Below are 24,438 nucleotides of genomic sequence, written 5' to 3' on the forward strand. Positions count from 1 at the left end.
CAGCTCCTGCTATGCCCAAGACGCCGCCACAGTACAGCACCGTTCATACACCAGTAACAACCCCAAACGTCGAAGCGGCAAGGCATCGCCAATTGTAAGCACGCTCAATAGCTGACAGCACAAGATGCTCCGTTGAGGAGCAATCGCCTCCTTCTTACGCATCATCATCATCTGGCACAGTTGCCTAAGCGCCTCGGGAGGATCGTCATATTGCTCCGTCGGGGCGGCTGACAAAACCACCTTTTCCTCAGAATAGATTTGCCAATCCACGGGCCACTGGTTACAACTGTCATGTGCCACATTGCATGTCCCCAGCTACTCAGCTAGTGTGACAGCATTGCCCCTTTGGGGCTGGCTGTCGATGCGAGACACTCCCCTTAGCTCGAAAGTGGTAAGTCAAGCATCAGCACTTTCGCCATTTACTGCGATTGCCAAGTAAGGGGGGACATTTACAGATGATCACCGGAGGTATGTATATCACGATGCAGCCTGTGAAGCCGGCCTGTTGTCAATCCTGACTCTGCCCAGAGCAACATATCGATGACAGCCCCGGGACTCTGTTCGGTACGAACCTTCAACGTTGCGGTGGCTGGCCAGCAGGCTCCTCTCTGCACGTATAATAGTAACTGTAGGTTCTTGTGCTGAGTAGGACGGACGAGGTGCGATCCTCCGCGAGCAGCCAAGCATGAATGGCGAAACGTCCAGAAAAGCATTCGATAAGTGACTAAGCCTTGGCAGCTGAGCTGCTTATCCTCATTTCGTCTCCCGCCTCAGACATTCCTTCTTTCATCGTACAACAGCGATTTCCGACCGATCTTTCATTCGGACCTGAAGTCACACTTCTTACGTACACGAGAGCACAGCATGTGGTTGCTTACTTTAGCCAGCACATAAAATCGCCAACCACCGAGGCAACCTGAGTCCGCATACCACCCATGCTGCTGACTCGATTGAGGAAGGGTTAAATCACAGCCAAACGAACAGGACTTTTTGATCGAAGTTAACAGGCTGACGGGATCATAGTCAGCAAGTCACACGTTTCCATTCATAGCCTCAACGGCATTTTCAAGTGTACCGGTGATAGCCCGCTCTAGGCGGCGATAAGTATTGGAATGCTGCTCTAGCTCGATTCCATATAGTGCCACCTGTTCAGAGCTAGACCTCATCCTCCGTCTGACGATCTCTCTACGATTTAGCCTACAAACACTATAGAGCCGAGCGAACCAAGTGCGGCCTGTTGAAGTACCGGAGCAACTCTTGAGGCTCCTTCTTATGGAACGGTTGTTGCATAGCCCGCAAGGGTACCTGATGAGATATCGTCATCGACGTCATAGCTTCAATGGTCTCCAACGCACGCATCGATATTGCTTCTCGAACGCTTCCTTCCGGTCACCAACGGAGCCCGGGCAGGCTACGTCTGCGCTTGCCACTGGCTGTGGGTTTGCGGGAGATGCACTTCAGTACAACCCAATATGACAGCCATGTCATCTAACCCCAGTTATGCGTTTTGTATCTATCCTATTAGGCTATTCTAAAGTCCGAAAAGGACGGGCCAGTTACGCTTAGAGTAACTCGCCTAGAAAAAAAAAGGGATGCAACCCTCAATGAGATGCATCCCAGCATGCAGCGTGGAAGGCATACGACCTCTGGAGCGAGTCATTGTGCGAAGCTGGTCTGATACATTAGCCGTCTCCCTCAATCTTGCTCGGCCTAATTGACAAGTTAGTCCTGTATTCCCCCTTCCAGTGTAGCAGCAAGGACGATCACGTTTCTGAGGAGGCATCTGACATGTGGCGATGGGCGAAAAGTGCTACATCTGGACTCGGCCAAAGACTAACACCACTCAGAAGACACGCTCTGCAATCCAGACCTCAGTCACCCTTACCACGATGCCGTTCATCATTGGGGTTATCGGCTGAGACCCCGTTCTCTCCACCTGAACGATGTACCTCCGCAATCAAACGTACATAGTACGGCGGAAGGTGATCCGTGAACGCTTCCCGTTCTCCACATTCTCGCCTGCGGTCTCCCTTAATTCAAGGGCGCCAGAATCAAGGTCAGTTCCGCCAATCTGCTGATGGGACGGACCCAACCACCACATTCGGTTGGTGCCAGTTCTGAAAGCTCCGATGTCTCCCACACAAATCAGCTTCCAGAACTTGGTATATTGTCCCTGGCATCAGCCCGTCAGTGGCCGGCTACCATTTACTCGAAATGAAGAGACCACCGGCGGAGCAGAACGGAGCTCAAGAGCGCACGCTACTTTAGCCGGTCCGATCAGGTAAAGGCAGAGAAGTAAGCGCCCCTGGTCCATGCATGGAGCATACTGTGGTACAAGTGGACCGTTACGACTGGACATTTCCATGTTTCAATCAGCGGGTTTTTGTGTCTCTGGGTTAAACACACCCACACTCCCTCGACTCGACCAAGGGCAACATCGACGATCAAGTGGTTCCTCATGACATCTTCGATGACGCGGGTATTGACGGCACTCTGTGCCCGCATTCCGCCCTGATCACCAGCGCACAGTCTGAGTACTCGCGACGCCCTTAATCCGAGCGACGGCCAAGCGCAGTAGGGAGTACGGACGACGCTTTCATCTTTTCAAAGTTAAGTGACCCATCCCGGGAGTCCAGGTGCTCAAGTGAGTCGTGCCTGTATAAACATTCAGGTGTTTCGGCGGAGACTGTCCGTCCGAAGAATGTTAGAGTGCGTTCCACAACGCGCGCGCAAGTATGCTCCTAATCCTACAATCGAATCTTCGAATCGTGCACGCTTCTAGGATATCCATTGTCCTCATCTGCCTTCCTATCTTTGTCTACAGACATGTGACTCCAGTTCCGATTTAATTACGAGCCATTGCCCTGGCTTCTGGGTATGGGCATATGATGACCAAGGGGAGCGGTGTCCCTTATTGTATTCCCCTCAACATTGCCAGATGTTTGAGGCCGTTCGATCTGCTTTCTTCATCCTGTTTAAGGCAAGCTCCCGCATCACTGATTGTAAGCGAGACAATTGGCCGTTCTCTTCCCCTCCCCCCCTTTTTGCCCATTTTCGTTATTCGAGCCTCTTCGCATGTCAGGAGGCTCTGGGCACCGTACCGGCACCCTGGAATCAGGAACTGGCGTCGGCACCACACCCGGCTGACATCCGCGCCGGTCCAACCTCCGCATATGTCATCTTGTCGGGGGAGATTAATCTAGAGTTCAGGGGCTAAGCATCGAGGCAGGAGATTTTGACTACATCAGCCAGTGGACTCCAAGTCTTGCGCGGCATGGCTCTCCTGGCGTTCGGCCAGGAGTTCAGGGTTTTCGCTAACAAAACATGCGACGTCCCCTGTATCGAAAGTTTCAGGAGCTCGCCGGAGCTTCTCGCCGGCCCCCTTCCCCCCTCATAGTTCATCACATCAAGAGTTCGCAGGATGTCGCCGCCGCCGCCATAAGCATGTCGGGCCACATTTCACTTTCTTTTGTCACTGTTCTTCCTCATCCTCGCGCTGCCACCTGCTTAATTCACCGTGGTAATCTTGCGTTTGCACTACATCTAAACACAGCCTAAGCCCACTTGATCCTTGCCCGCCCATTGCTTCGCCTATCGCGCTGCTCGTTCCTACGAATTGTTCTGCTCTGCTTTTGAGACGCACCTGGTCTTGGGGGCTGTTTACAGACGACCTTGACGCATTGTCGTTACCCACACAGATCTGCTTCTTTCTCGACGGGATCACCATCATGCTGTCGAGCCTGACGACCAAGATCGCCCTCAAGAAGGTCGGGCTGAACAGCAAGAGCTTCGACTTCGGCGGGGGCTCTTCAGACACCAAGAGCAAGAGCGGCCCGGGCAATGACGACGCTGTGAACGACCGACAGGGCAACTGGCCGGCGTGGATGTCGATGAAATCTCTCCCCATCACCGTGGCGCCATGGTTGACCCCGCCGCCGCCGCCGGTGCCTGTCGCCGAGGTCCCGAAGATCGGCGACCTGGCCCCATTGGACCGCGACAGGAAACTCGAGTTCGGACGGGGCCGGCCCGTCCTCGTCGTCTTCCTCCGCTGCGTTGGCTGTGCCTGTACGTTATTGCCATGATTCTTTTCCACCCCATCCCGACCCGTTGTCGTGTTACACCTCACGAAGACGCATGACTAACATCTCCTCCCGCCTATAGTCGCCCAAAAGACCTTTCTTGCACTGCGGGCGCTGGCGAACAAGCACGCCAACACGCTCACATGCATCGCCGTTTCGCACTCGTCGTCCGCCGCCACGCAGAAGTGGATCGACATGCTGGGCGGCGCGTGGAACGTCCAGGTCGTCATCGACGAGGACCGCGCCATCTACGCCGCCTGGGGCCTAGGGCTAGGGTCGGTATGGTACGTTTTCAACCCGACGAGCCAGGTGCAGGGGTGGAAGGAGAAGGGATGGCTCGGAGAGAAGGTCGCGGGCGCGATCCAACGGACCGGGACGGGAGCCGCGTCGCCAAGTCCTGCGCCTGTCCAGAGACGGGGGACAGGGAGCACCAACCAGAAGGGCGGCGTCACACCGGCGGGCGGCGCAGCGGCAGGGGACGAGATCGAGGGACCTAGCACGGTAATGGGGAACAAGTGGCAGACGGCGGGCGCATTCGCGGTCGATGGGAGGGGAACGGTCGTTTGGGGCGGCAAGGCGTTACGGGCTGACGATCCGATGGACTTGGAGATCGGAGCCCAGATCTTGGGCTTGTAGACGCCGGCTGCCATCTGCCATTTGATTGAAAATTTGTCACACTTGATTATCTACGGGAACTGGATTGGACAGAGCGGCGTTCGCGAAGCCTGGATTCGGGATCGGCACCTTAGGTTGGAAGAGGGGCCTCGATGAATATCATATTTTAGAATGTGACCGGCATGTTGGCCTTCCGAATTTCCGGGTCTCGTGCGTGATTCTCTGTTGGATATATTCTTGCGAGGCAGGCGATGTTGCGTGGTCACAGCGAGGTCACATCCGGTGGCGCGAGCTCGGCGAATTGCTGGAATCCATGGAGGGTTCATGGGCGAATACGCACACTGGGGCTCGGTTCCTTACTTTTTCCGTTTTTCTTCTTCTCCCTTTACCCCAGCGGAGACGTCCCAAAGCTGCAAGTGGAATAAGGAAGCGGGACGCCGCCGGCACTTTCGCGGGGGCAGCGCCCAACGCGGAGAAGTTCAAACGCCGTCACTGCCTGTGCCTCTAGCCCCTAACCCCCGCTAGTCTCCATTGTTCCCACCGAGGTCACCGGGGGAGGCGAGGGCCAAGTGATGGAGGTCCTGTTGGATGCCCGTCGACACAATACGGTAGAGCTATTCCGAGAGAGAGAGAGAGAGGGAGGGAGGGTCGCTAACCTGTAACGTGTCTTGGTCCGCTCGAGCGGTAGACCGGCGGGTCTGATCCAAGGCTGACTTCCGGGGGGGGCCCTCTCGCCTCCTCTCTCGAGATCTGGATATGTGCTAGACTATCTAGGCTGTTGGTCTTGAAGCCGGAGAGGCGACGCGAGACGCCTAGCGTGGGCAATATTGAAGCGGGTATCTTGGCCCCAGCAGGAGTTGGTTGGCTGTCTGGCCGTCTCGTTGGCCGTTGGGCCGGCCTGCATCTCAAGGCCCTCCATCCCTCCCTCCCGGGGCGGCCCGGCTCCACTTACCCGGTTGCTACGCCATCTTCTTCCCTCTGCATGTAAGGCGGACGAGGGGTTCATGCAGCCAGGAGACGGAGGGGCCGGGGGGTTGGCATGGGCGGTATGGCCGGGTCGGCGCCGGGCCGTCCCAACGAAGTGCCCCTTGCCGCGCTCTCACCCACAGTTGGCTCGTGGCTTCGTGCTTAGTTTGGGGAGTGTTGGGGACTTCCTCGAGGAGCATGACGCATGGTACCCCCCGCGAGACAAATGTTGTTCACGATGGGGACAAAAGAGTGGCAAAGAGGAGAAAGTCCTCCGACGGGGGGGATGCTGGCGTTTTCCCACCCTGGTCAAATGCCGACGAACGATGTTGGTCGGCTGAGACGAGCGCTGCGATCCAACGAGGTGGAGCGTTTCTTGCATCATACTAACAAGCTAGGCCCTACGGGACAGTGATGAGTAGACGGGGCAGCAAAACAAAGGGGGGGGAAGGGGAAAAGGGTGAAGGAGGCACAGAGGGGAGCTGGCCGAGAAGAATACCAAACCCCAAGGAAGTGTTGCCAAAAATGAGCCAAGCCCCGTCACGCCCAGGACGACGACGTTGGACGAGTCTTCTCAAGTTTGGCGTATCGACTACACATGTATCCGTACAATCAAATCTATTCCCAAACCGACCCCCCCCCCCCCCCCGCCCCTGACTCGCGGCTGCTTTGTGTTACAGATGGACTTGCGTTGTTTGCAAATTCCGCAAAGTAGATCAGCTTTTACGGACAGCAAAGAGATTGACAATAGCAGCAGAACCTTGCGTCCAGGGCCTCTGCTTTTAATAGCGTCAGTAGGGCAAGTCCATGCAGGTTCGCTTCAGTAACACGGAGCTCGGTTGAGAACGGAGACTCCTGTCATCCAGAGGAGACTAGCCTCGGGTTTGGCTTTTGACATTCGGTGCTGTGAGTGTACCGGCTCGCCACGACCTAATCAGAGCTGCCCGTGATGTCTGTACAAATGTCACACATCAGCGCAACCGACGCGTAAGCGCCATCATTCACAAGAGCAATGGTACAGGATCCTTTCTGGATGTGATCCCGGGGGGGGGGGGGGGGGTGTGTGGTGACCTTTTCTCCCGCCGGTTCAGGGGTTGGGCGGCCCCCCACGGAACCTCCCGCGGTAAGCCACACCACCACACCGGTTTCCGCCGCCGCGCCGCCGCCGCGCCGGCCGGGATCGCCGTGCCCGGATCGCGTCCAGGCCAGAGTGTCTATCGCGTGCCTGCCTCGTTCCACGGTCCGTGTGCCACCGTCAGATGGCTGTCCGAGCGGTCGAGCCACGGAGAGAGAAGGGGCAAACCTGGTTGATGGTGTCTTTACACTTTCAACTTTATGTTTATTTTTACAGTATATATTCCGATTTTTGAAACCCTGCACCCGCGCTAAAGGCTGCTTCCATCTTGGTGGCTTCGTCCCTTGACGACTATCGGTTCGAAATCTAAATGTAGGCCCTACGGGACCCTCTCCCCCCTCCCTCTTACCTGGCGATCCACACGAGGAGTCATTGCACACCCATCGGATTGTCTCCCCGTCAAGGCATGCAACGCAATGCCGTAAGTTCAAGACAGACTCAAGGTTCGGACCTCCTCAGACACGGAACTTTTGGCCAGTTGGAAGGTACTCCAATCATTCGTGTGGTCGTGCCCATCCGTTATAGACATCAGAAAACACATGCGGTAATCACGCGAAGAGCACGCGATGGGCAGGGAAACCAGACGAACCTGGGGGGACCAAGAAAGCATGTGTTTTTTTCATTAAGGTGCTGCTCCATCCCGAGCAGAGCGTGCCAAAGACAAGAAAGCATCCCGTCCGTTCCATCTCCTACGTAGTTCCATGTAATGATCTATTCCGCATCTTCCCACCAAGCCCCTTTCTCGATGTAGCCAAGCTCCCTTCCATTCCCGGGTTGAAAAACAAAAAGGCAAGAGAACCCATTAAAGCTTAATGCGTTACTACCCCCCCCCCCCCCCCCAAAACCATCGAGAGCTGGGGAGGGAAAACGATAAAACTCCTTCGACGCAACCTCCCCTAAAGCAACCAAGGAAAAGTCCCCCCTGCCAAGACCAGAAACACCCCGTAGACCAAACCCCTGTTTTTGTGATTTTGTCGCCATGTAAAGAAGAGTCGTCTTGTGTGCTTGTATCAACTCCCCGGATGTGCGTTACCCAGTCCCAATCCATTCGAGAGTCAAACCAGATTGTCGGAAGTCACGCCCACGCCGATTGTATGCTCGCAATTCGAATCATAGGTTTCCCTCCGACGCTTTTGGCACCCCAAACATTCCGTGCCCAGCCCCGAAGGGACGACTGACCCCAAACAACCGAAGAAAAAATTGAAAAAGAAAACTGATAGAAATGTCGCCCTGCTCCATGTTCACCCTCGCCGCGATATAACGGGTCATACGAAGCAAAACCCAGGCCTCTGATGTCCCATCACAGCTTGTGGTCAAGCCCCCAAAGTAACTGTTTACCCTTCCACGCCCTTTTTTTGCCATGCTGCTCTTTCGCCTCCCATAGCGATACTGTTCAACTCCAAGGTTGCAGAATGCGGTCCCTGCTGATGGGGGGAAAGTGAAACTCCTCAGAGATGCCGAAAGACACCCTTCACTCCGAATACCATGTGTTGAGCCCGAGGTATATATCAAATTCTCCGTGACCGAGGAAAAATCAATCGAGACGGAAATCAAACTGAGAAACCACCCACGCAAACCGCCTGTTTCATCAAACCCCTTGTTCATTCCGTAGTTGCGCCGCGTTACAAATTCGAAAGGGATGATATCGGGTCAGGTATCATATCACGACCGTCTAGCCCCAGACGCTAGCAGGAGGCTGGCTCAGACTCGAAGACTGAGGACCCCACACACCGTTTCCGCGACCCCAACCGCCGGGAGAGGCCAGCGGGGTAGTAGATCTCTTTGAAGACGAAGTCGAAGCTGCGCTCGGAGTTCCCGAAGGTCGCGTGCCGATGGGAGCAACCGTCTGTGCCGGCTTGGACCCGGCCGGAAGCTCCTGGCGTGGCGGAGAGCCGCCAGGCGACGAGTTGTTGGTGCGGGCCGCAGCCTGGCTCACGGCAGACTCGAATGCGCTCTTGTTGCTGTTGGTCGCATTGGGCTGAGGGCTGGCGGTGCTGCCGCCGCGAGAGCCCTGGTCACCCGGGGGCCCGGCGATAGGACCGGGGCCGACATCAGTAGCGGAGACGGGCGTGTGAGCGTCACCATGAGGGGGCGGACCGCGAGTGGCGTCGTAGGTCAAGGGCGACTGTCCACGCAGGCTGGATGGGCCACTATGGGTCGGGACGCCGGTGCGCACGACTCCGTTCTCATCGACGTAGCCTCCCTTCTCGGCAAACTGGCCCTCGCCGTACAAGGCGCTGCGCTGACGAGCGATCAACTCACGTGTCTCCTCCTCGGACATGGCCTTGGCGCCGTAGGGGATGTCAGAAACGAGAGCTGCGCGCACAGTTGATTAGCTTGACTTCCTGCGGAACCTCGAGATACTACGGGGTAAGGGGATGGACGGTGATCTGTTCAGGAAAACATCTTTCGACAGTAACATGACGGGGCAGCAGGATGTGCATGACGGTGAAACCCCTCGGCCTGAATTATCTATTTTTCTGCATTGCTGGTTCCCCCCCCCTGGCATATGGAGTTTGTGTGTGCTATACAGAAGAGGGCGGCCTACTTCGTTGATATTGCTGCTCAGTGTGCAGGTTTCGCAGCTCCCGCTCCCGTTGAGCGGCCATCCTTCTCTTGGCCTGCATCATCTGTTCCGCATCGTTCGAGCCACGGGAGGGCTGGTGGCGCTGGGAGGCGTAAAAGCTCTGGAGGTTCGAGTTGGGGTGGCCTCGGGCATCATCGAACTGGTTGACCGAGTGCGGTCGGGGGCCGGGACCGGCTCCGGCTCCCATGCGTCCGGCTGCGCAAAGCGGGTTAGCGACGGGATGGCTGCGGTGATGCCCGCCAGTTGCGAGCAGACTTACTGAAGTCGAGGGATTTTCTGGCGGGGCCATGGCCGGCGGGACCCATCTTGGGACCACCGGGGGTTGGGTACTCACGTCGACCGCCCATTCCGTACGACTTCCCGCCCTTGGCGAGATTATCGTATGCACGATCAACCTCTGTAGGCCTAGCAGTCAGTGTCCGTACCACATCTAAATCATCACATTGTCAGCCGGGTCTTCCTGCGCGCGACGCACGCCGAACGCGGGTCCTCGAGCGAGAGACCGGCGCCGGTTTCTTGTCTGCCACGCGCTGAAGATTCGAGATGGCCTACCTTCGAACTGGTAGAAGAATGCGAAGTCGTCCTGAGGCGTGGGGCCGCTGGCACCTGTTGGCGAGAACCTCGAGTCAATTCCGGCGTCTGGCTTTGCGATTTGGTGCTGTTGCGACAACTGGGCCGACTCACCAGCACGGGCAGGAGGCGCTTGGTGTTCCCAGTTGTTCTGGCCGGGATTGGACCACTGCGGGTTGTTCTCGTAGTAGGACATGATGATGAGTCGATGTTTTGACAGTGTCGAAATCGTGAGGGTCACGGGTGTTGTCCGAGGGGCGACGTCGGGATGGCCGCGAAGAGATCGGGGAAGGCGTCGTTTGTCTTTACAACACGAGTCGAGTGATTAGTTGACGTTTACTTGTCAAGGCGACAGGCTCGGGACCAAAGGCGCGGTTGTGTAGCCTTCGGGGCGAGGGAAACAGTGTCGCAAAGGGATGGGTTGAGAGCAGGCGCCGTGGTGGTGTCAGGGGAGAGAGAGGCCAACGGGAGAGACAGGGAAAATAAAAATTTGGGTAATGGGCGGCGGTGCGGTTAAATGTCTCGCGGCTTTTTTTGCGCAGGGGTTGCAGCGGGCTGGACAGGGAAACCACTCACCAAAGGGGAAAAGAAGAACGGGGGTGATTCTTTTTCTTCAAAAACCGTTACGCAGGCTCAAGTCAACGGCCAACGGTGAGGTTTTTTTTTTTTTTTTTTTTTTTGGGTTTAAATTTTTTTTAATCGTCGCGGGCGGGAAAGACGAGAAAGGGCTTCGGAGTTGAAAGCGCGAAGAAAGGGCTATTTGCAGCCGTCGAAAGGGTAAATTGATGGGAAGTGGCGTGTGCCGACGTGTGCGTTTTGAATGGTGGAAACGAAGCCGGGTTGGCTCGAGAGTGTGGAAAACGAGACGACGGGGGAGCTGGCGGGTCGAATCGGATGGATGTATACGCAGATCGGCTAGGTCTTACGACGTTGGAGCCAGGTGGGCTGAGTGATGTTGGCTTGAGTCTGCAGTGCGAAACTTCGCTAGAGGGAGGCGGTAACTTAATCTTGGAGTCGACTTCAGACCATGGCAAGAGAAGCACCGATCAGGGCAGGGCAGGGAAGAAGCCACAAAGAGAGTGATGATGATGACTTGTCTTGGGCGTTGTTTGCTAGGTAGCAGTGCAACCAACCAACCGGTCACGGTGTGGCAGGAATAAAAAAACAAAAAAATAAAAAGAGGCGGAGATAGGAACCGCCCGAAAAAAAGAGTGGGCGAACACGGACGTGAGAGGGAAGACCGTGGCAGCGGCTGCCAGCCAAACTTCGACAAGGCCAATCAGCACACTAGTGTACATACAGTTACGACGTGGGGGGGGACAACCACTGTAGATGGAGATTAGGTATCTAGGCAACTAGGTAGCTTTGAGCTGAGTGCCTACAGGTACACTACAAATACACTGCACACCTACTGGGACTGAACTAATTGGGGGAGTTTGGTAGCAAAGTGCCCAGCCAAGGAAAAGAAGTGGAGGGGAGGGGGGGAGGAGGATGCCAATGTGAGATAAAGGTATCCGTACCCAAGGCAAGGTGCCTCAGGTACCTCAGTAGGGGGTAGCAGGAGAAAGGGAAGGTAGGGAGGGGGCAAGAGAGGGAGGTAAGGAAGGTGCAGACCGGGAAGGTCGAGTGAAGGTGAAGAGCGAGCGAGCACTACGGATACCTACACTAGCACCGTGGGAAGGAAAGGACGCTGGGGCAGACATGCAATGCCAAGCAAGCACACCCGTGGACCCAGGCTCAAGCCCATGCCCGTCCGCATCCACGTCCACCCACGCCCATGCCCACGTCGGCGTGTACGCATACATGTGTCCCATCCGCCTACGTATAGTACATACACTGACTGTAGTTCGCATCGTTTAATATGAATGTGTACATCTAGATACCTTACTTCAGCATGGCACCATCCCTTTTAACGTGTGCCAAACGGGTAGGTAGGTAGGTTAGGTAGGTACCTTACACTCTGAGATAACCTGCGCAGTGTACTAATCTCCGACCTAGGTGCACAAGCAAGACGCAACAACAACACCGGAAGAGAACGAACTTGTCGTCAATTATGTTCAAGGCTGTTACGTGTGAGAAAGAGAGACCTGGGGCTTGGGAGACGGCTCACTCGAACTTGAATTGGAAACTGCAGCTGCAACTCATACGATTACCACTGGGACATCGATGAACTGAGTATCCGGGACGAGGCTGGGGCAGGGACGACGCTTGACGCCCGACATTGGACATTGAACGTGAACTCCAGCGCTGGGTGGGTGGGGGTGGCCGAAGTCGAGGAAGGTGCAGTGCAGCCAGTCGTGGTCGGCAAGGTATCCATCCATTCGTACGGGCTAAGTATCCGTACGGAGACGGATGGTTCCTTCAACACTATCCGTACAGTCGCATCTGCTTTAGGCTTCCTATCGTCTGTCGCTTTGTTTCCCTTTCCCTCCGTGTCCTGGAGTCCCCGCAAGTAGTGCCCGGCGATTAGTCGCCGACGCCCAACATCGCGTGAGGGAGACTGTCGTAACACGGGCAAGGCGAGACGGCATGAGACGAGACACTGCACTGCAAAGGCACGTACCGGAGCTGGACGCCGCCACGCCCGCGAATCCCAGTCGCAGCCCGCCCGTCTCTGTCATTTTGGTCATGTGCTATCCCAGCCAGGTAGCACCAATGCCTACCATCTCGCCCGTATACTATGTAAGCATTTGGCCCTGCTTACCCAACCATACAACGTCGACGCCCATGACATCAAGGCTGTTGGCCCGCCGTATCTTGCAACAAGGGCGCGACTGCGTGGAAGCTCCATGCAACCAAGGTACTGTAGTTACGTGCGGTATGGCACGGATACATTACACCTCAGAATATGTACCTCGGTGGAGTGGAAGGGAACAGTCGAGACGCGGGGGCGTGTCGCCAAGGGGGGAAAGCCGAGGGAGCTTGTGGACGGCCCCTCGTGAAAGGTGCCCATCGTCGCCTGTCGCACGCCGTCTTGGAGATTTAGAATTTGATATCGCGCGTGGACAGAGACGCGGTCAGTCCAACATAATCTCAGATGGCTCCACGATCCTTGAGCAAACTTCTTGCGAGTGGACACATGTGCTTTTTTATTTTTTGACCGGGGTCGAGTTTAATATCGACGAGCGACCCACCCCGCGTCGGAGAAGGTCGAGAATGAGATTAGCAATTGCAAATTGGAGATGAACAGAGAGGTAGGTAGGCATTGCCTCACCTGAGCAGCTGCCCCAGCCCTATCTCTATCTCCATTGCTGTGTACCTACCTATCCGTACTTACACAGCTATTCATACACGGATCATGTATATATACAGCACCTATACGGATATCCCGGTGCCGATTGCCGTCATCGGTTCATCCTCCTGTCGCCAAGCCAAGCTTCAAGGCGCCCTAGACGTGGAGAATAATGTCATGACAGAGACAGACGCGCTCCAGAATGAAAAATCCCGACCTTTGCCTGATGAAAAGAATAGGCCAGCAGTGTACAGATACGTACCCCCAAGATCCCCCCCCCCATCGAAATCTCCATCTCTGCACTAGCGCTGTTTCGACTTCACTGCGTCGGTACCTCTGTGTGTCTTGAGTTGCCGCCTGCGCCGTTGTCCTTCCCGGGCATTTCCATCTGTAACTTTCATTCCCCGTCGTCCCTTTCCTCCTCCTCCTTGGCTCGTCTCAGACTTTTCTCCCCTTCTTATTTATCTTTTATTTCTTTCACTTCCCCGTCCTGGGAAACCTTCAGATAGATACACTATATCTGATCAAAAGCCATTTTGACATCCCCCCCCCCCTGCGCTCTATAGTACGTCTTCGATGATACAGTATTCTCTTTAGCGTATAGCACTCGTTAATGCAGTTTCAAGTCAAACAAAAGGAGGAAGGGAAAATATTGGCAGCCCGAAATAACGACCGGGCCGTTCGTTCGTGGACCAGTGCGTGGAGATCATCCCTGTCAACCACTTAAACCTCAATCCACCCACGCTAAGTACCTAAGAAGATACATCCATGTACCTTGCCCTTTCCACGATTCCTATTACCATTGCAGATATCAGGAGGCAAGATACGTACCCAACCTTCATCGTCCCTTCCACTTTCCCGACAACTTGCTTGCCCTCCCAGCAGCACTATGAACTTGGCACACGAGGTATCGCAGAGCGAGGCCCAGCGCCATCCAATAACCAAGACTATATCTTACAAAGTCTGCTACGCTCGCGATGGGTAGTGACCCAGTCTTTATCTTGCTCAATTTTACATATACATTTCTGGCGAAACACAACACATCTTGTCCCCCCTCTATAGGCGACACACCATGTGATGAGACAATAAGGCAGGCACCCGCAGGTTGGGGTGCAGTGCAATACGTCGTTGATACTCTCACAGACATGGCACAGAATACATTTCCCTCTACATGACAAACACATAGAACAATCTCTCTCCGTCATTGACACATACTCATCGGCCACACCATCAGACTCCTCTAATGACCGGTTGCTTTTCTCCACGACAAATTGCAGGAGGTTAAAGCTTACTTTGATCAATCACGCCCAAGAGCTCGGCCGAATCATTGCTCCCTCGACAGAGCTCTCCGAATTTAGGTTTGTCCTTTTGACTACGGAATTTCAATTATCTCATCTTACTCTATATATTGTTCTGCCTTGATTGATGTCGCACACTTCCAGCCATCGAGCCGCCAACCGTCTTCACCAACTCCACATTTATATCCCTACACTCCTATCTCCATCTCAAAGAGCAAACCCGAATCTCAAGGGCAGGGCCACGGCCCTTCTCCTACACTGGATTGTACCTGGATGTACGAAGTGGGCCACGGATCTGCTCTTTGCACATCCCACTACGGATGGCAATCTTGCACCACTAACTCCTTCGAGCTTCCAGACAAACCCCCTTTTCCTGACTGTCGCAGATCGCAACGACACTCACTCACTTGTCGTGTTCGAGGCGGCCAAGTACGTGCGTACCACGGCTGCGAAGCCCCAGCTAGGAAGAAGCATCGTGTCGGCAGCTGGACCCTGTGTCGCTTTCTCCTTGGACGCATCTAGCCCCAGCGGCTACTCACAGTTTCTGAGCCAGTAGTCACGTCAGCTAAGGTAGCGACCCGCTTCTGTTGATGCGATTTGGTCGGTTAACGTCTTGGATGGCCGCCCTTCATCTTCTTAACGTGGCTGATTTTTTCTATCACTAGGGGCCGCCCGCCTTAGTCCGACTTGCTACACGCTCACCAGGTACCGAGTTTCCGGCTTCACCATCAAGTTTCCAAGTCTCATAATTAACAACCAACTACCTACCTACCACCGGCCCAAGCTGGTTGACAGGGATGCTTTGCTTTTGGCAACCCTTTCGGCAGCCGCCAGCGCACACTGTACACGTCGCGATCATGCGGTCTTGAACCTAGGCCGCGACACGGGGTTGCAATAATCGCCCGTGCCAAGTTGAAGCGCCCTCTCAGGTGCCTTCATGTTGCGATGCCGTGCTCTTCAGATATTGATGTCTTTGCTGGAAGACTACCCCGCACAGTGCTTACCATACCCCCCTCATCATCGAAAGCTACTGGATACTCCCGGGCAATTCAATACCGCCGGTCATTGGACCGAACACATCCGCCGTGCTCCCCCGTTTCCCCACAGGCCACGCACAGGACGACGGGATTCCGTCGGTAAATGAACGCGGAAACAATTTCATCCATAATCTGTCCAACTGACGAGGCAGGTCCGAAGCGCTTCCCCAAAGCATCCGCAACCTCAGTCAATAGGTGGCCAATACCCAACGGCTCATCTTGGATATCGGCGGCGTGGCACGGATTCCGATCTGCGCCGGTGGCTGGCTTGGCCACGCGCTCCACACCGCGAATCGCCAGTGTTCTAGAAGTGCGGACAATTGTTCCTCCAATGTCCCGGTAGCGGCCGCCGGACACTACATATCGTACATTGCGTTGTTCGGACTCCATCCTCTCCTGGAGGGGGTGAGGCCAGGCCCCCAATTTCTACATGATCCACACTTGCTCAACCCTGATCCCGGGTCCGTGAAGCTTGTACAATGTATGATTCAAGCCAACTGACACTGGCAGCTGCACCGTCAAGCTGCCAATGAGTCACCAAAAACTACACGCTGCGATCAGATCATCATCGCCGAGTCTGCCCGTCTCGCTCGGTTGTCCTGCAGCTCAGCACCGTAACTCCCTTGACCATGATTGATATCGATCCGAACAAACGTTGTGAGCCAGCAGACGAGCACTCACTTGGATGAGGTCAAAAAGAGGCAATAGTTGCCGGACGAATGAATATCGGACGCGGTCAAGGGCAGCCTTTGAGCCAGTTGCCAGGGGCTAAGCTGCAGAGATGGCCGTGTGAAGTCACCATCGACGTTGCCATGTATTGTTGCCGCAGCAAAATGCTGCCGTGCCGTCATATCTGCAGCCTGTGCAGCCTGCAGCAGACCATCCCACGCCTACGTCGGGTCGCATCTGCAAGGCTGTTTGCTGGTTCGGCTTTTTGGATGGGCCCAGCGGGTGAGACCTGGCCACCTTGCTGGCGGTAAATGTCGGCGTCCAAGGACGGCGCGACCGGATGATGGAAGCTTGCCGATGTCGTTCAGCGATCCGTCGGCTAATTACTATTTCGTTATGGGAATGAACTACGGATACCTAGAAGACGCGTCGCTGGTTCTTGAAACTTGAATGGAACAGTTTCCAATTCTGTCCCATGGTCGAGTCGGGAAGTGGACCTCGGGAAACATCCCTGAACCTGCTCCCCCTGCCTATAATCTATCTTGGCTCCTTGCGGATTGGACCCTTTTGCCTGACGGTCTGGTGCGACTTTTCCTCAGCCGAGAGTTCCTCTTGGCCGGCGAGGAGAATCAGGGTGAAATACGACGGTACCACGCCCATCAGGGTAGATGATACCGATCGTTGCGGCATCACCCTGTACTTTTTTGTTTTGCACAAAGGAGAAAGTTTGCTCCCATCTCATACACCAGCCCAACCCGAGGATATGGATGACGGCCCGTCGCTCTGCCAGCCGTGTCTTCATGCCGACTTGCCGGTTTTCTCTTGCGTCCTTCCGCGGAAACGATGATAGACTCGCCAGGCTGGGTGGTGATGATGGTTTTGGCTGGTGCGGCAAGTTGACCGACAATTACGGTGGAAGGAAGGAAGTTTACCGGGAGTCCTTCTACTGTGTCAACTAAGATTCTTCGCACGTGGGGACCCTACTTTTCTACTAGTAGGGCCGGCGCCACAGGCGCCTTTTTTTTTTTTGGCCGCGTGCACCACCTTGTAGAGGTTGGGCGTTTACAGATAGGCCCGCCAGCACTACAGATCCTAGCTCGGCTGGCCTACTTGGGGGATCAATGAAGGATTACATAGTAGGAAGCGAGCATCATCTGGCTTTTTTTTCGAAAGACCATTGTCCCGAAAAAGCCGGGCGAAAAAAAGCTGCGCCGTTGGTGGCGCGTATGCAGCTCTCCCGGGCAAAGGCGACCCAACCGGGCTCCCGCAATCTGTCCAGCTTCTTCCCACGTAATCTACAGCCCCTTCCTTCGCAGCTTCCCCATCCGGTAACATGGAGCAGCGCGCACATCTAGTGTACACTAAATACAAAAAGACCGAACCCAAATGGGTGGCACGCGGGGTGCCGTAGTGTAAGTAGCGAGTATATGCCCGAGTTCACGCCGCCGTTACCACTTGGCCACTCGTCCACGATGATCACGCTCTACCTTTTTGCAGTAATCGTTGAACGGATCCCAATCCAACTTGCCAGGCGGCCAACACCGATCGCCGAAACCCCCCTCCCGCCGCCGCCGTCGCCGCCGCTAACTGCCGCTGGACACCATCGAAAGTAGTTGGACGGCATCGCCTCAGCCTCGAGGCCCAAAAGAAGAGATCAACGGTCCAGGAGAGATGACAAACACCAAGCCGAATCTGGGATGAATCCCGACGCAACGCTACAACGGCCCATTGGGGATCCTGGTGCTGGGCGGCGGCATACATGGAATGGTGTGTGAATGGGTCCAATGCCGCTTGGCTGTTCTTGGACTCGCCGCCTCGAGACAACCCAAACGAAGCACTAATGCTGCATGTCACCAATTGCACTGGGGCTACACTCTGGCAGCGACGCTGTGCTGCGGCGCTGCACATAGGGGGGGTAGGACGCGACTCGTACGACACGCTGATCGAGATGACTGGGCGCAATCGTCAGCTTGGGGCCCTCTCTGGCACCTATATCGAAAATGACCTGCGGCATACGCTGCCGACAACGACGACGACGACGACGCCTCTTGCGGCCTGGGTCTAGTGCAAGTGATTGACATGGTTCGATCTTACCTTTCGGCCGCCCACTGGTCCGGATTGAGGGCCTCCAGATCGACCGGGCACGTGGACGAGGCCTTTGCGAGCGATATGGGCACGATGGATAACCCCAGGTTGCCCTGCAACGCCGCACCCAACAACAGAGCATGTGTAGGGTCTGCCCTCGTTCTCGAGGCCCTTCAACTCGTCCCCCCCCCCCCCAGGACAGGCTATTGAACGGCAAGTTTGCAGATTTAATTGCCAAGGATGTCACTGGTCCGCGCTTGCTGTCTGTCAGCTTGGCCCAAGTCATATCCCCCCCCCCGCAGCGAACGACGAGCAGCTCACAAGGTTGTAAACCACGCATGCGCCCCATATGCAGGTTCTCTCACCACGGTGCTCTGGCGTCACATTCAGACGACCACTCAGAACGGACCAGGGGTGGCACATGGCGTCCTTTCCATATTCAGCGCTTGCGGAGACATGCGACCTCGGCCAAGCTGGCACGAATGCAGCACTGCTAAGAAAGAAAAGAAAAAAAAAAAAAGGGAGAGAGCGTCCCCACGTACGTTGGCACATTAACATCAGGCCTGATGAGAAAAAGTCCCTTCTGTCCACAACGGCTCAACTCCGAAACGAAAGCCTGCCGAGAATGCTGTCTGTGGAGGGGTCGAAAGGTGGGGTGCCGCCAGCTCATACACACACACTATCACTCTGTGTGTGTGTGTGTGAGAGAGAGAGAGTGTGTGTTGTGTACAGAGTAGGTATGTGTCTCGACTTCGGACGAACCCGGTTGATGACATACTTCCTCATCGAGATTACTGCCTGAAAAGTCGGTTACGTCAAGTACACACGCGGTTGAACAATTATGCCGGGGAGACGCCAGCTTCCATAGGCCAGTCAGTACATCATCAATCGGCGCGAAAATCTCGGGACCTTCGGCCCGGACTGCTTGACCTGCGAGAGCACCGTGATAATACACTTTGTGCCACTACGCAAGGGCTTCTCGAGAGCTGACAAGGAGGCCAAGCTCCGGTCCAGAGCCCAAAGCCAACCATTCCGCACGCCAGCAGCACCCGTCATTCAGCCTGCTGGCGTGATGTGGGTGGGCAGTCGCTTGGTTCATGCATACGGCACGCCCAGAAAACCCAACAGAGGCGAGCTTGATGTGTGGTTAGTGATTATGAGGGAAGGCCGTGTTGTCGGGTTTGTTTGCTTCCCAGGGCCAGTCATGTTCTGAACATGGTTTCCGTGATCTTTGTTTAGTTGAACATTCTAGATCGGAGGTTCCCATGGCCTTCGCGGCGGTGCTGTGGAAAGCTCGCCTCACCGAGTGCCTGCGTACCTCGCTCGGGCCTGCCCAGACTTGAAGGTTGATCCGCCCATCCATCCATAGCCAGATGTAATATGATCTTGGGAGCCTCGGACCAGCCGTGATCCAGTGGGCAGCTCAGCTTCCCATCTGGATTACCCGCTGATGCTTTTGGTTGACGCGTACTCTCTCGATGCCCCCCCCCCCCCTCTTGGGCCATGAAACTTGGCTCAAGTGGTATGTATACCAGAAAGGAGTACAGCTGACAGCAGAGCGAGGCCGCAGTTCATATCGAAGCAAGCGTTGTGTCTTTCTGTTTGGCGAAGCCATCATGTGATATTGCCGCCGTATATGTTCGACGAAGGGTTCAATGTCCGTGGGAGTTTGGTCAGGAGATATACAATGGACAACCCAAAACGCCCGAGCCTGAGCAACTTTATCTTATAACATAGAGTTCGGTGCTGGTCTCTCATTGGCTTGCAGTTATTTTCATTACGTCGGGTAACGGGATGCTGGTTGTATCAAATTGCAGCGATACCTGAACGTTACAAGATGTCGTGTTGCGGAGGAACTGACACGGGGTGAAGGGCCCCCTCTAGCTCTGTGACTGCACTCGTTGTGCTTTTGATCCCCATTCCTTCGTCGACCCTCTGTCTAATATCTAAGTTCCAATGTCAGCTCAGAAGATTCTCTTCTCTTCCTCCCTGACTCTCGTTGTGAGCACAAGATGCAAAACAAAGAAACCCAGTAGGGAGTGGGGGAGTTGATCTATGGGCCGAAGTCGAGATATGCCCCGTCCACTCAACTAGAAACTTTCATGGCAAGAGGTAGCCCCTCTGTCGACAACATTTGCATTGTCTGCTGCTTGGCAAAGATGTGGTGCGGGACACAACCCCGTACAGAACACGATCCGAGGAAGAGAGTTGCGGCGGCCACAGAGTTTGGAACGCGACGCAGCCTTCGTTTACAGGTTGGTATGAATCGTAGTTGCTCAACGGTTGGCCATACTGGAATACACAGAGGCCAGCGGAAGAACACATAGGGGTTGCTCTTCAAGATATCCATTTCGAAGTTGGATAGCGCCAAGAAACCAGAATACTGCGAGAGTTGATCAAAACAAAAGGACAGGACGAACTCGCTGTCTACAGCTTTTCCCATAGACAAGAGCTGGAGGAATAGTACCAAACACCTCATCATTGCCCAATTGGATGAAGTGGTGCTGTGAGGTCGAGGAAGACATTTAGACTGAAAAGGAAATCAACGGCTGGCTACGATGGGCACGGATGCCTAGCCCTAAGCCAGAAGCAAGAACCCTAGATAGCTGGTCGTTTTGATAGCTTTCGCTCGGGGGCAGGGTACTGCAAACGGGACATATCTTTCGCCTCCCGAGCATTCCTTCGTAAACTAGACTCATTGATGTCAGCAGATAATCCATCAATATTTCCCAGTCTTGTGACCGTCAATGTACTACTTGGCTTCTTGCAAAACACCCTTGGGGGTTGAACTGTGATGGCGGGTGAAGCATATGACCAGCAAGAGGCTCGTCGCCGCCGTTGAGGATTTGCTGGTGCCACCTTCTGGCAAACAAATTTTCACAGGTGGAAAAAACGACGTGGAACAACCGTACTAGGGAAGAAACCCAGAAGCTGGCACAATTTGCTGTAGCATTTCAAACTAAGCCAAGGCAGGTGCTCGGGTACCTGCATCTCGCTTGCCGTTTGCCTATCCCTCCTTCTGTTTCACTCCTGCCCTGTTGGACCAAGAGCAATAAGAAAGCAGTCTGCCTCAGAGCCCCAAGGACGGTCATGTTGAAGGGCTTTTTTGTTCTCGAAACAAGAATGAGAAACAAGATGGCCAAGAAAACAAAAGTAAGGGGGTGAAAAGAAGAAGAAGAAAATAAAGGAAAGGAAGAAGGAAGGAAAAAAAGGATACCGACGACGGGACTTGCACCCGCAACCTTTGGCTGAACCCAGAATAGGAGGCCAATAAGCTACTATTGCTCCACGCCGGCTGCTGAACCGCTCGACCATGTGATCCTCTGGCTTTGTTTGTTGGATGGTAGGGACGGGAAGACTGCGTTAAGACGGAATGGATGATGTGAGGTTGGGCGGGCAGGAGCAGGTGAGTATGATGCGGGCGGTGTGTCTGGTTCGTCTGGCCTATAACCATCCCTCCTACCACCACTCCTACGTGTATCAGCTCTCCAACCAGCTAGGAACAAGCGTTGCAAGCTTGGACCTAGACAAACTCCGTCAACAAGACATAAAGGATGTTTAGATACGCCTTTTGTCAGGCCAAGCCAGGCAAGTACTGTCGACGTGGTTGAGAGAAGGCAGAGTAATCTCTGGTTTCCGAAGCTGCGTAGCTGCAAACCAGCATGTCCATGCATGGGATGCTCTGCCATTAGAGTACCAGTTATACTCAGAGGCTCAGTTCCACCCCGCCAACCTCCTATCGCGTTCAGGGCAGGAGAATGGAAATACACACTTGCATTGTTATGCCTTGGCTAGAGAGAACCAACACAAGATACTGACCGGTGGACCATGGAAGTCAAGTAAAGGTCTATGGTTATGGTCGAGGACATGTCGAGACAGGCGCTGGATGGCGGTCACACATGGCACATCTCGAGTCAATGTAAACAGCAATGTCATGCAAAACGCCAGGAGTAAAATTCATCATCCTGCACCGTACTCCTGAATATATGCGTTCCTTCCACCAAGTACATGTACAGTATATGGAATTATCGATACACAAGGAACCACCCCCCCCCCCCCCCCCCCAACATTGTTTTTACAACCAAACCCTCCCTTTATACAAGCCACACACCTCTTTTACGCCACCTTCTTCTCGGCGGGAACCTTCTTCTTTAACGAAGCGGGCGGCGACTTCAGGCCGGCGAACACTACGGCGGCCACGACACCCATACCCGTGGCGCCCATAGTGTAGGCGACCTCTCGGCCGGCCCACCAGTAGACGCTGGTGAAGAGGATAGGCCCCAGTCCGCGGCCGAGCTGGCCCCAGCTTCGGAGGATGCCGAGCTTGCCGCCGCGCTCGCCCTCGGCGGCCTCGAAGCTGCTGAGTGCGTTCAGGCCCGTGACGACGGTCGCCGAGGTGATGGCCAGGCACGTCGCCGCGGCGTACAGGCCCGAGGTGGTTGTGATGCGGCCCAGAAGCACGAAGGACATTAGGCACGCCACGACGCCGACGCGCACGGAGAGCAGGGGCGGGAGGCGGCGTGTGACGCCGCCCTGTAGGATCGAGGCGACGAGGCCGACGAAGCCGAGGAGGCGGCCGTTTTTGGCTGAGCCGAAGGCGAAGAGCTCGTAGGTCATGAAGGACAGCGAGGACTCCATGCCGGAGAAGAAGAGCAGGAAGATGAAGTGGACAGCGTTGAGAAGGAAGTGAGAGTTGGTCCGCAACAGCGGGGTCGAAGCTGTTGCCGGCTTCTTCTTCTCCTCCTCCTGAGCAGCGGCGGTGGTGACGCGGCCCTTGCCGGTCAACGCGGGGAGGGTCTCAGGAAGGCAGAAGTACAGGTAGATGGTCTCGGTCAGGATGAGGAACAGGCTGAAGCCGGCAGCGGTGGCGAAGGGGTTCTCCTTGACGGTGGTGATTGCGCTCAGCCAGGCGCCCAGGCCGGGGCCAAAGGTGAAGGCGATGGAGAAGCAGGCGCCGATGAGGGCCATGGTCGACCCTCTACTCTGCTCGTCCGAGATGTCGGTCGCCATGGCCGTCGCGAGTTGGACGTTGCCCTCGGACAGGCCGCCGACAACGCGCGAGGCGACAAAGGTGCGGAAGTCGACGGCAACTACCCACAGGAGCACGGAGAGAATGTTGCCACACATCGAGGCCAGCAGGGCAGTGCGGCGGCCGTGGCGGTCCGAGAGGTGGCCGATAAGCGGGGAGGCGACGGCCTGCAGCAGGCTGAAGAGAGAGCCGAGGGCGCCGCCGAGGAGGACGATGTCGTAGCGCGAGTCAATGGGGCGGGCGAAGGCGGCCTTGTAGCGGTTCAGGCCCGAGAGGACGGACTGCAGGAGGGTCGCGGGACCGGTCGCATCGGCAATGGCGGGGTCGACTTCGCGATCGCGGTAGAACTCGAGGAGCTTCGGGAACAGGGGGAGGATGAAGGTGAAGGATATCTGGCAGGGAGCATTGTCAGTGTTGAAGTCGTGAGGCGCTGGGCGGGTGGCGGAGAGGTCAGACTGTACCAGGTCAAGGAGGAGGGAGATGGCGATGACTCTGAGGACGCGTTTGCGCGTCGAGGGGTCGACTGCCGACGAGGCCGGCGCCGCCACTGCTGCCGCCATGGTTGCGGGCTTGCGCTGGGGGTATCGAGTGATTTATTAAGAGAGAGAAGAGAGGTCGGTCCGCGAGGAAGGTCCAGATGGAGAACCACAGATGTGAGGCACGGGGGTAATAGTTGTGGTATAAGAATAGATCTTGACAATGAACGTGGGGTGGGATGATAAGAGATGTTGGAGAAGGAGGAAAAAGTACAGCTACCACGACAGTATCCGCAAGCAAAAGGCTGTAGATGAGGAAAAGAGAGAGGGACCAAAAATACAAGACAAAGGGTAAAGAAGTCGTCCGAGAGGCGACAACGAGGCAAGAGTGTAGAAGTATACTCAGCCCGAGGGAACAAGTACAACAAGAAACGAAATAGTCTACGTGGAACGTCCAAGCTCCGCTGTCATTGCCGTCACTTGCAGAAACGTGCTCTTCCCAAATCAAGTCCCCTTGTTCCTTGAATTGCGATCCAGTCGGTGCAGTCCGATTGTTTCAGGCCCAGGGGCTCGCGCCGAGCAGCCCACTGGGGTACACTAAAACCACTGTCCGGCCACTCAGGGCACCAGATTGGCGACACTAACATCGGACGGACGACA

The 24,438-nt window shown here is 55.3% G+C and overlaps 4 protein-coding genes and 1 non-coding gene across 5 annotated transcripts; 1 reads left to right on the top strand and 4 right to left on the bottom strand.

Annotated features, from left to right (window-relative positions):
• Positions 1-3,728: 3,728 nt before the first annotated feature.
• GLRG_11650 (uncharacterized protein) lies at positions 3,729-4,715 on the top strand (the record flags this gene model as incomplete). The annotated part of the gene is made up of 2 exons (XM_008102334.1): positions 3,729-4,065; positions 4,162-4,715. The coding sequence occupies 2 exons, from the start codon at positions 3,729-3,731 to the stop codon at positions 4,713-4,715; spliced, it is 891 nt and encodes a 296-aa protein (XP_008100525.1).
• Positions 4,716-8,467: 3,752 nt separating this feature from the next.
• Positions 8,468-10,148, bottom strand: GLRG_11651 (uncharacterized protein; the record flags this gene model as incomplete). The annotated part of the gene is made up of 4 exons (XM_008102335.1): positions 8,468-9,111; positions 9,344-9,577; positions 9,642-9,812; positions 9,935-10,148. 4 exons carry the CDS (start codon positions 10,146-10,148, stop codon positions 8,468-8,470), a joined length of 1,263 nt encoding a protein of 420 aa, XP_008100526.1.
• Positions 10,149-15,531: 5,383 nt separating this feature from the next.
• GLRG_11652 (uncharacterized protein) lies at positions 15,532-15,909 on the bottom strand (the record flags this gene model as incomplete). Its single annotated transcript, XM_008102336.1, has 1 exon — positions 15,532-15,909. The coding sequence occupies one exon, from the start codon at positions 15,907-15,909 to the stop codon at positions 15,532-15,534; it is 378 nt and encodes a 125-aa protein (XP_008100527.1).
• Positions 15,910-21,487: 5,578 nt separating this feature from the next.
• Positions 21,488-21,569, bottom strand: GLRG_13292. Its single transcript has one exon. It is a non-coding gene; the product is annotated as a tRNA-Arg (tRNA).
• Positions 21,570-22,389: 820 nt separating this feature from the next.
• GLRG_11653 (major facilitator superfamily transporter) lies at positions 22,390-23,862 on the bottom strand (the record flags this gene model as incomplete). The annotated part of the gene is made up of 1 exon (XM_008102337.1): positions 22,390-23,862. The coding sequence occupies one exon, from the start codon at positions 23,860-23,862 to the stop codon at positions 22,390-22,392; it is 1,473 nt and encodes a 490-aa protein (XP_008100528.1).
• Positions 23,863-24,438: the final 576 nt, after the last annotated feature.

The sequence above is a fragment of the Colletotrichum graminicola genome (assembly GCF_000149035.1).
Source record: "Colletotrichum graminicola M1.001 genomic scaffold supercont1.100, whole genome shotgun sequence".
NCBI lineage: Eukaryota > Fungi > Ascomycota > Sordariomycetes > Glomerellales > Glomerellaceae > Colletotrichum > Colletotrichum graminicola.